General features: G+C 36.2%; 1 protein-coding gene across 1 annotated transcript in view; it reads right to left on the reverse strand.

Annotated features, from left to right (window-relative positions):
* Nucleotides 1-12,363, reverse strand: part of CFAP47 (cilia and flagella associated protein 47) — a 259,943-nt gene that overhangs the window by 30,560 nt on the left and 217,020 nt on the right. Inside the window, exons 58-60 of the mRNA XM_058045574.1 lie at nucleotides 5,720-5,879; nucleotides 5,003-5,094; nucleotides 177-329 (exon numbers count right to left, since the gene is read on the reverse strand). Coding sequence (XP_057901557.1) covers nucleotides 177-329; nucleotides 5,003-5,094; nucleotides 5,720-5,879 — 405 coding nt within the window. The remainder of the gene's footprint in view (nucleotides 1-176; nucleotides 330-5,002; nucleotides 5,095-5,719; nucleotides 5,880-12,363) is intronic.

The raw sequence follows: 12,363 nt of genomic DNA on the forward strand, positions 1-12,363 counted from the left end.
GGAGAGTTCAGGTTTATAAGTGCCCATAGCTGTAGACAAAAAGTTAAACAAATGATAGATATATGAACAGGGACCATTTGCCTAAACTTCACTCATTGTCATAGCAGAGCTGCACGTCTGGTGAAGCAGTTATTTGAAATCTTCCTAAAATAGCATAACATCAAAACTATTCTCACCATCAGTGACTTCTGGGGTGCTGGACACCTCTTCTGTGTCCACCGAGGCAGAGTTCCCTGCATCAGGCAGGTCAGTGGCACCAGGCATGACCCCAATCAGCAGCAGCTCCACCCTCTGCTCCAGCCTCTGCCTGGCCTGGCAGCGGATCACAACTACACAAAAGCAAAAACATCTGATTTGCAAAGAGCTGGCATCTGGATTTTAACAAAGAAATGAAACATAGAAGCTAAATGTGCTCAGAGAATGACAGAATTGCAGTAAGGAACAAGACGACTAAAAGCTTTTGCCAACCTCCACTTTCTATGGTTCTGTTGTGGTGAAGAAGCAGAAAATATTGCTAAGCAAACAAAAATGTGTTCAGTTAGCTCCCAACAGCACTTGATAATTTCTCTCTTATCTTTAATCATTAAATTTATCTTCATAAATTTTACTTCAACTGCTAATAGGAATTATGGCATAGTTTGAAATACGCTACTAAGAAAGGAAGACTGAAACAAAACAAAAAAAAATAAAAGGTTTTATGATTAAATGAAAGAATATTAAGTTACTCTTTGCTTTCTTAATTTAAGGACACTGTTATTAAAACTTCAACTTTAATAGAAACATTTCAGAATAAAAAGCATTCTCTCATGAGCTTCTGTTGGAAGCATCATAGAACTTCTTTCAGTTCAGTAAGTGATTTTAATTTACTACCTCCAAAGTATGTCGTTTTAATGACAAAGTTTTTAGGTTTTATCTTTTACACTAGTTTCTATAAAGCCTATTTCAACAGGGGTTTTTTTCTTTGTTTTTTTTTTTTTTTGGTTTTTTTGGTTTTTTTTTTGTTTTTGTTTTTTTTTGGTTTTTTTTGGTTGGGTTTTTTTTGGTTTTTTTTTTTTTTTGTTTGTTGTTGTTTTTTTGCTGTTTCTTATTTAATAACACAGAAAAAGAAGAAAATTATATAAAAGCACTGACAAAAAATGTTTTCCCAAAGATCTAGCACTTCCTAGAGTTCTGGGAATCAACATGAAAAAGAACAGCTGACCACATACTTCTTTTTAGTTTCAAGATCTGTAAGTCATTTTCATCAGAGTTTGACCCAATGTTTCTTCAAAAATTAACTCTGAAGTTAAGATAAGGAATTATGATCAATAATTTGGAACCATATTGTGGTGAATCAATATGCAGTGTTTAAAAAAAGAAGAAGGAAACTCCTTTTCTGTATCATTTTTATTTAGCTTCAACTTTCTATTCTGGCACTTTATTTACTCTGCAAAATAGATAACTACATAAGTTCAGGTAATTTCCTTTCTCTCTTGGTCTTTCCCGGTTTAACAGAGTGTAAGTAATTTCTAGAAATCTCTTAGAATTTCCATGAAGGAGAGTTACTGAAATAGGTTAAACACAGATCTTTTTGTTTAAATGTATGACCTTATATAAATATAGTTTTAAATCTATATTTAAAAATAAATTACATTCTCTGTATTCCACTAGTTTACCAAATGTTTCAGATTACTGTGTGCACATTGTGTCATTTTCTGTTCTACAATTCATCTTACTACAAAAATTGATTTTACATTTTCTTTTTTCCAAAATGGCTGAATAATATTTATGAATAAAATTCATAGATATCTAGGATTTGACTCAACAAATCCCTGAGCAAGCTGCCCTTGAGCAGGTGCTTGGATTAGAGGACCCCCAGTGGTCCCCTCCAATTAAAATTGCTGTATGCTTCTTTGACTCTACACTCCACAAGAATTAAAAGAATATTCTGGATGACTCTCCATTTGTAATCAATTCTATCAGATAGCCAGGGTATCATCTACTTACCATGTACTACATGGGTTGTGACCACTGATCATTTTAATTGGTCTCATGAGATCGAAAGCCAAGTGACTTCTAGAAATTTAATATATTAAGATGCAAATAAGAATGACCCAAAGATGAACTCCTTAATACACCAGCAAAGCAGCTTGGGTTTTTGACACAGAAACTTGTAGCCTCCAGGCAATTCTAATAAATGTCTGCATTTAGAGAGATGACAATACTCTTGATCATTATATTTTTTTTTAAGTAGATTTCTTGTTATTATCTGCTTTGGATTTATATCTTATAATGCAAGTTTTCTAAATGCCCAATTATAACTGAAAACCACAGATTTCAGAATCAAGGTAGGAATGGAAAATTACATAAACACACTTAAAAACACCTATTTCTGTTTTCTGGGACATTCTTGAAAGACCTAAATTTTCCTTGGGAAAAAATATTAGTCCAACATAACATCCTCATGGCCAAAGAACTATATGTACTCAAAATTAATGCAATGCATTTTTATGTATTACAAACATTTATTGAACATAAACAAAGGGATAACAGTTATAAATATGCTACAATTTAGTTTTTGCTGTTTTAAAAAAGCATTTAGGAATTTGAAATTACTTAAGGGTTGATAGTATGTTGTGACAGTGGTCACAAGGGTTCTTGGATGAGGGAAGAGACGGGAATGTTGACTCCATGTTCAGAAGGCTTGATTTATTATTTTATTATATATATATATATATATATATATATTACATTATAACTATACTAAAAAGAATAGACGGAAAGGTTTCCTCAGGAGGCTAGCTAAGAATAGAATAGAAAAGAATGATAACAAAGGCAGCTGGCTTGGACAGAGAGTGAGAGCCTGCCACAGAGCTCTGCTGTGACTTGTCACTAAATCCAAACATCCACATGAGACCAATCACAGATCCACCTGATGCACTCCACAGCAGCAGATAACCATTGTTTACATTTTGTTTCTGAGGCCTCAGCTCCTCAGAAGGGAAAAAATCCTAAGAAAGGATTTTTAGGGAAAAGATGTCTGCGACAGTATGTGAGCTTCGGATCACACACAGAAGTGAGGTCACTTAAGCCATTCATTAATGCTAAACATTTTAATTCATAACTTATACAGAAAGCATTGGGTCCTGCACTTGGGGCACAACAACTCCAGGCAATGTCCCAGGCTTGGGCAAGAATGGCTGGAAAGCTGGCCAAGGGAGGATTTGGGGATGTTGATGAAAAATAGGCTGAAAATGAGCTCAGATGTGCCCAGGTAGCCAGAAGGCCAATGGAGCCTGGCCTGGATCAGGAACAGGAACATGGCCTGGATCAGGAACAGGAACATGGCCTGGAACAGGAACAGGAACATGGCCTGGATCAGGAACAGGAACCTGGCCTGGAACAGGAACAGGAACCTGACCAGCAGAACCAGGACAGGGATTGTCCTTGAGAGCTGTGTCCAGTTCTGGGCCCCTCAGTTCAGGAGGGACATTGAGGGGCTGGAGAGAGCCCAGGCAAGGACAGTGGAGCTGGGGAAGGGTCTCGAGATTAAGAAGAGTGACTGAGGGAGCTGGGGTGTCTAACCTGGAGAAAAGAAGGTTCAGGAGAGACCACCTTCATCTCCAGACCAACCTGGAAGGAGGGTGTAGCCACGTGGGAGATCATCTCTTCTCCCAAGTACAAGTGACAGACAAGAGGAAATGGCCTCAAGTTGTGCCAAGGGAGGTTTAGATTGGATATTGGGAAAAATTTCTTCATGGAAAGGGTGGCCAGGTGATGGAACAAGGTGCCCAGAGAACTGGGGGATCATCACACCTAAAAATATTCAGAAACCACAGAGATGTGGTAGTTAGGGACACAATTTAGTGGTTACACAGAGTTAATGGTTGGACTCAATGATCTTAGAGGTCTTTTTCAACCTTAATGATTCTGTGATTTCAGTGAAAGCATCAGCCCAATAAAAGGGAGATTTATCTTGAGGAGTGCCACTGAATTACACAACAGCTTTAAATAACACAACAAACACTCACATTAATATACATGGTTCTAATGCTAATGAGACTCATTAAAGCCATCATTTTGGGCAACAGTTGATTACATGATAATATTCTGTTTCATTCCTTAAGGTATTAAAGTACAAATTAATGAGATGAAAGCTCTAATTAATACCACATCATTGGCATTTGTCTACAAGTAAAGAGTTCTTAAGCTATATAAATTAATGGCAGTACAAATATCTATGTTTTTTCAGAAATTGTCCCTGTATCTTAATACATTTAATGTAGAAAGGTATTATATTCACTGATTCAATCCACAAAAAGTGAGCTGAAAGGACAAGCTGGTATAGAATTAGTCCCACATTTACACATTGAGCTGTTGTTTCAGGGTTATAGATTTAAAAAGCTGTTCACAACTTCCTGTTTCATAGCTCTGGAATTATATCACACCTTAAAAATACAGATGGTCAAACATATAAGCATTTACTATCCCCAAAATAAGCAGGACACCTCCAAGAATATTCAGTCATCTTTTAATGCTAGTTCACTTCTAAAGAGCAAGGGGAAAACTTATTGCTGTCCACACTACTTTATATTCTGGTTTTGATGAAGAGATGAAACTCAAGGCTGAGAGAAGCAGTGAACATCTCCTCCAATATTTTGCACCCAGTAGAGTCTCCAGAAGGGTGTTCTGGATATGCAAGAAGTTCTACCTTTGAGTCAGCTGTGTGCTCAGCTCACCTTCAGTTCTCTAACTCAGGATTAATTGGGATACTGAAGGGCACAGCCCATAAGATTTTAAACTGCCCTCAATTCCTTTTATCTACTATAAGAACAAAGTAATGATCTAGATTTGCTTTGGAAATGGGAGAAGATTTTATTTTTAATATGTTATGTTAACTTTTTCTAAGATCTAGCTAAGTACTACTGCAAATTCCTGTGATCAAGCATGTGAGAATATAACTATTTGATTTTCTTAAATATTATTAAATATATTGTTCAAGCTTTTTTCAAGCATTACCTACCTGATTTCTGCTGTGGTGCTTCAGGTGTTCCATTAATGGGATAGATCCAGAGTATTCCCTGAGTTTCCCCATTCTCTGCTACAATAACATTTCTAGAAAAATACAAGTATCAATTAGACTGCTGAAAATTCTGTTTCTAAAGTAAGGTAGACTTACGAGTTGTTGGAAAGGTTAGACTCTATCCTATTGTATGCTGTAATGCTAACCATATCTGAGAAAAATATTAAATAAAATCCAGCTAAATATATCAGCTAAAAATTATATCAGCTACAACTTAGATTCACTTAGTATATTCAAACATTATAGATCTGCAAACATTTGGCCTGATCTGCATTTTGTCAGGTTATGTTTACACTGAGATAAGATTTTTGCAGTTTATGAATGACATAAAAATATCAGGATGTAAATGATTATTATCCCAAATATATTGAAACAAAAGGAGCTTTCATTTGCCCAATATCCATAACTGCACCAGCAGCCAGTACTTTACATTTTCTTTATTTAAAGCAAGAATAGATAGGTATTAAAACAGACAGATATCTCCCCCTGAATCTGCAAACTTTGCAGAGTACATTAAAAGCTTTTGATGGATACCCACTGCCCTCAAAATCAGACACTGGACTGCCCTTGGGAGCTACACATGAATAGTCAATGGGATAAATGCTGATAGGATTGAGCATCTCAACCACTTTTTCCTTTCCTATTAGAATAAATTACCTGTTTAAGTCTCTGTTTGATTCACCAGTAACCTCATAAGGCCAGTTCTCACCATTTCCCCTCATTACATGAATTACCACCACTGCTTTATAAATTTTCATTTCAGCTGGCATGAATAATACAGGGATTTCCAGTTTTTCTTTTGGAGCTAATCGGATTCCTGCAAGATGAAACAGATTGTTGTGGTATTTTGGAAGTTTTCAAAATATATTCTATCATTTTACTCATATCTTTCCTTTTTCTTTTTTAATCACTGTTTAACCTTTTATCATATTGTATGGCTGTCCCTGTAAAAAATTCCATTTTACCCTGCCTTTGCTACAAAAAAAAAAAAAAACAAAAAAAAAAAAAACCAAAAAAACCCACCACAATTAAGTGAATGTCCCACATTTAATATTCAGTGTATTCAGTATTCAGATCATGTGTAACATATACATGTCAATCCCATGATTTTGAAGGCCCTAAGTCATGTTTTTTTCAGCTGTGAGTTACATCTGTAACACTGCATTAAAAAGATTAATCCAAAAAAAATGCTCACATTCAAGACAACTATAATATATTTAAAAGAACCTTCACTACTATTATACAAACCATGCTTTTTCCATATGATATTTTATATGATTGATTTTGCTGCTTAAAAAAACCCAAACAAAACAAACTAAACTCGTGTTGTCTGTAATGAAGGTAGCCTGATATTTTCAATCTTTAAGGGCCTTTTTCCAGTGACTTGTCAGTCTGCCAAGTTTCAGAACACTTCAGCTATTTCAGAAATAATCGAAAGATTACACAGAGTAGAACAAGTAAATGAGTCTTTTAACTACAAAGCTCTTTGTTTGAAAAGTATTCCTGGAATTTGCAGGAAATGACACCTCAGGGTTAGGGTTTCAGCTTTAATTCTATCTGCAGAAAATCCTCTTAGTTATGAGTGGCTGCTTCTACATTAGGCTTTGAATGAGTTTTTGTGATAATATTTCACACTTTCTACAATGAACAGAAGCTGATGCAGGTCTGTGGGTGCCACTCCCTGAGAACGACTGGACATGCAGCATCCTCCTGGGGATCGCTCCTTTGATCACCACAGGTGGCTTCATGCTCAAAAAATGCCAGCAGGGAAACTTCACCTGGCGCTCCAAAAGGTCACCCTCCTCCAGCCAAAACTCCTCGAGGGTGAAGACCTCAGGGCTCAGAGTTGTAGAAGAGTGGGTGGTAGGGAAATCGTAATGCAGTCTTGGGAAAAAAAGATGGATGCACAGAAGCTTGGGAATGAAGGAGGAAGTGCTGGGAGACTAAGTAAAATGATGTCAGACAGGAATACAGGAATGGCCAGAAAGACAAAAAAAAATCAAGTCACATCAGGGAAGGAGAGAAGGGTTTGAAAAACAGCTCTCCAAAACACAGAACATGAGTCTGGACTCCTCATTTGCATTAACTCCCTACCAGCATTTAATGATAAAGTCTATTGGTGATAAGCTTTTTGCTAGAAACACTCTTAAACTAAAATAAATTAACCAAATTAAGATGGGAAAATCACTTTTAAATTAGGAAAGTTTTGAATATTTAAAACCATACAACTCTGCAGGTTTTCTACCTCTCCCAGTTAAAAAGACCTCAGGACATCAAATACAGACCACTGCCTCACTTTATTATGAATGGGAAAAGCCATAGGAAGTTCTTACCTAAACATATCTGAATTTCTGTGTGTAAGAGTTTTATCATATACTAATTATGAAAATTAACCAGCTGCTTTGCACTTGTGATTGCTTAATTCTTGTGTATTTGTAGGAGTTCATCATGGCAAGAGCAATTTGCCTTGGAAATAATTACTTGAAAAGTTTTGTATCATGAAAGAGCTTGAAAATATCCTAAATAAAAATCCATTAAAATGTTAATATCTAAATGAAAAAAACTATATATTTTTTCCAATTTTGATAAAAATTAAAGATTTTTCTTTGGATCTTTGAAGCATTATCTATCAAGCCCATACCCAAATTTAAAAGATATACTACATATACATGTATTGTTGGCAACTACATGGTCAAAGTTAAAATCTTTTAAAATTAGCACCTCATTTTTAATCCAATATCTGAAATAAATAAGCTGATATCAGGCATAGTTACAACACTCCTGAAGACATCTGAACTGGGATCCCCCCCTCTGGATCACAAACCCATCACAGCACTGATACACTGTTCTCCCTCAGTGAGAGAAGAGTCGGCTCTCTGCTGCGATTTGCCCACTTTGGGCTCACTCTGGTCCAGTTAAGACAAAGGCAAGTGATACCTTTGAAACAGAAGAGTACACTTCAGGATATGTTTGCAATTAGATTGCCTTGAATCCACACATGCATGGATACCAAAATAATGTAAACACTTTGTAACACCATTACAGTGCATCCTTAAGGTTCACTTGCAAAGCTTTTAACAGATGGCAAATAGAACAGACTGTAAACTCATAACCAGTTATACACATCACATTACATATTTTGAATTGTAGCTTAATGGTTCCTGTTACAGGACAGAGCCCCTTGTTTTTTTTTTTAATAGATTTTAATGCAGAATCCATATGATAGCATTCTGGGTCATTCTGGCAGAAAATTGGTTATTAAAGATCATGAAAAGACAAATTTTATAATATTGCTATTGAAACAGATTGGATTCACATTTTTAATACAAAAATCTTCTTATTAGAAGATGCTAATAATAAAGGCAATTTTTACATCACCAGGCTTGCCTGCAGCTGTCAACTAACCAACTGATCATTAACTGCTAATACAGATTTACTTCATTATGATTTTGGCCAGTTAATAAGATAGCTAAAGTAGCCATAATGGCTATTTTAGCAAATATAGCAAATATAATTTGCTTTTATTTCTTCTTTCCCATTTAGAGAATGCAGGCTAGCACACAAAAAATAGCTCTGTGTACAACTTTAATAAAATCAGTTTTACCTGCTCCTACTTGTCTGGGGACCTCAAGTACTCTGCCAAAAACTGATACCAATGGCTGATCCCTTGCCTTCACGTAATTATTTTACTGCAGTGAATATCCACAAATTCTGTGTAAGAAATCCACAGCAAGTCCCTTTTCTGAACACAGGTACATCACATTTTACAAAAAGCTTTGGGCCAGATTTTGATAATACCTCACTCTTCTTTCACTGTCCTACAGCCCATTAGGAAACAGTTAAATTTAGCAGAGTAAGCTCACTGACCCATTAAAGACTGAAGGCATCTGACTCAAACCAAGGGCTGCAATTTGAGTCAACTGCCTTACACAGGAGTGTGTGGAGCTCTGCATGATCCCTCATTTCATTTTTAGGCAACCTTTTGTTAAGCCTTGCCTCTAGCCTCCCCAGAGGCTGCTGGAGAACACTGATTCTGTAAAAGATTCCTCAGGAATTCAGCCTAGAATTCAGAACAGGATTAGATAATAAATCAAAATTAGTATATTTCAAATTCATGGCTACAATTCTTTGGGACACTGAGCTGTCATTGAGTTCTGTGTAACTTTTGGGTCAGCCCTAGGAAGCTCAGCGCTGCAAGAGCTAAAATTCAAGCAGCAGTGGATGCCAATAGCTGGGATGTTATTTGGAAGGAATACAGATGGGTAAAAATGCATTTTTTTGCCTCTACAGTAGATTAGGAAAAAATGTTAAGAGCAAGCATACCAGGCAGCATCATGGTAATAAAACAGTGATGGCAAGGAACAAAATATTCTGCAATAAGTCATCCTCCCATTTAACTTTAACCTAAAGCCATGTATTTTTCATATTAGTAAGGTGCTTTGCAGGCAGATTTTCTAGATGTTGAAGTGCATCTCCCTGATTCACTCCTCCTAATTCTGTAGCATCTGAGTGCCTCCCATTGATTTTACCCAGAAGAAGAGCACTCAGTTCAGCCTCCTTTAATTGAAAGAGAGAGATGAGACAGAGCTCAGAATATCTTGTTGAAGTCTCATGGAAAATCATTTAGGAGGGGGTACTTTTATTTGTTTGTTTTCTTGATAGTTTCTCCATTAAAATTACTATAGCAGCATTTTGATTAAACCCACAGACAGCTTTGCTAAAATTAGCACTGGCCATGTAAATGTCAACTCACTATAATTAGGTCTGTTTTCTCCTGTTATCCTCAGAATCTGGAAAGGGCAACCTCCAAAATATTCATATACAGCAGCTGCTGCTGGGAATTATTGCTAATTTCCTCTCAAGGAGCTCATCCAGAAAAGAATTGATATCAGATAGCAAAGAGTGAGCTATTGCCAGCATACTAGTATCCAAAATGCATTGAAAAAGTCAGACCTAGGTATTAATTTCTTTTCATCTGCTGGAAGAGATAAAATCCTGGTTCAAATATGAAAACTAAGATCTTTTATAGCACCTCTCCCAGAAGAGTTTCATTGCTAAATCCCAAAAGTCTAATAAAGAACAGACAACATTTCTACTTTGACTCTTATTAAGGGTGGGTCCATTTTTGTTTGCATCTTCTTTTTTTTTAGTGCTTCCAATGAGGCTGCTTGAATTTTTTATTCCCTTTCATTAAAACACCATCACAATCCCCTGTTATGGATTCTAATTATAAAACTGTGAGAGTAGCAGCCTGTTAGTTTTGCTACATCAGTATTATAATTATTCAGTCTCAATGAGTAAATATAAATAAAATTTTCTGAATTGACAGTCATCATACAAGAGCCAACAGCCTCCATCTGTGTAGATATTCAAAATTTGACTGGACATGGTCCTGGACCACCTGATGGAGATGACCCTGCCTGAGCCACAGAGGGTTTGGATGAACAAGAGGATCTCAAGAGGTTCTTTACCACCTTAGCAGTTCTGTGCTTCTGGAATTCTGAGGTCATGACAGATCAACAGGCTTTGTCTTGTTTCTGTTCTTAAGAATTCACATAAAATGCATCCTTGTTTGCAAAACCAGACACAGATACTTTTCTCAGTGAATTGCAGGTGATATGAAAAACAGTGCACCCTACAAAGGGAAAGCACAAAGGCAAGAACAAGAGATCACCCTTACATATCAATTAGATTTGGGTGCAACTAAAGGCAGGATACTTCTAATTGCATCTTCTCTGGGTCAAATAAAATAGAACACAAAGCACTTCAAGGTATTTCAAGTCCCATACAAATAGGCAAGTAAAATATCTAATAAAATAACCACGTAAAATGCCAAAATTTAAATTTGCTGCATCCCATGTTTTAACATTTACATCATCTTCCTTCCTTCCTTCCTTCCTTCCTTCCTTCCTTCCTTCCTTCCTTCCTTCCTTCCTTCCTTCCTTCCTTCCTTCCTTCCTTCCTTCCTTCCTTCCTTCCTTCCTTCCTTCCTTCCTTCCTTCCTTCCTTCCTTCCTTCCTTCCTTCCTTCCTTCCTTCCTTCCTTCCTTCCTTCCTTCCTTCCTTCCTTCCTTCCTTCCTTCCTTCCTTTTCAGTAAGTTAGGTAAGTGGAGCTCAAGAGAGGTTCCTTCCACAGATGGTCCACAATGATTGCATTTCTAGGGGCCTCTCTGCTTCATGAATTGTGGATACTTGCACCAGGAGATAGAGTTGTGTTTTCCCTTTCCTCTGGCATTTTCACAAAATCCCAAATACCTGGAGCTGGAATGGACCTCTGACAGACAAATGGTCCAATACCTCTCTCCCAGCAGAGTCTACCTGGACCACATCCAAAAAGGCTTTGGACATCTCCATGGATGGAGACTCCATAGTTTTTTTGGGCAACCATTCCAGCGCTCAATCTTCCTCACAGTAAAAAGCATTCCCTTCGCTCAGATGAGAATTTCTTGTTGCCTGTCATTGGGCACCACTGAAAAATTCCTTTTCCCATCCTTTTTGCACCCTCTCTTCTAGGACTTATACAGAAGCATAAAATTCATCTGAGCTGATGAATTACTTAGTTGTAAAATTTAAGTCATGAATATGCAATTCAGATGCTAATAAACAATTTCACAAATGACTGGTTAAAACTTTATAAGTTGCTTTAAGAAAGACATGGCACAAATAAAGGCTTCACAACATCACTACCACAAGCACAAAATGTATTAGAGCATGTTTATAAGATTTGTTCACCATTTTATGGATCTTGTATTAATACAATTTTGCATACTTCTGCCAGAGACTTTCGGGATTATTTAATTAAGATTTTTCATTTAGAATAATTTCTTTCTGGTAAAAAATAATAGATTCAAGTTAAACACTTGCTCTTTAGATTAAAATAAATGGTTTGAGAACAGGGCTCAGTAATTAAATATGTTGTTTCATTTAATGCAATTTATTTTGTTTTTAAATGAAGCATATCTGAAAGGCCAAGTATAAAGTTTTCCTTCCATTTATAAAATTCTCCTTCTCTAACTAACAGCTTATATTGCAGTTTCAGTAAAGATCAAAACAATTATTTTGACAGATATTATATTTTGACCTATTATATTTATTTATTGTTGAAGTGCAGTAACAACTATGCTTTCAATGGTTAAATACACTGAGGAAAAAAATGTTGCCAAGTAGAGTAATTCATTTCTCTGCTGACAACCAAAACAAGCAAAATAATTCTTAAGACTTTAATTCCAAGAAAACTTAAAAAAATACATGTAACAGAGATCATGAAAGTCACATTCTCTTATTATGGGACTAAATTTAAAA

This window comes from Melospiza georgiana, chromosome 2, assembly GCF_028018845.1.
Source record: "Melospiza georgiana isolate bMelGeo1 chromosome 2, bMelGeo1.pri, whole genome shotgun sequence".
Classification (NCBI taxonomy): Eukaryota; Metazoa; Chordata; class Aves; order Passeriformes; family Passerellidae; genus Melospiza; species Melospiza georgiana.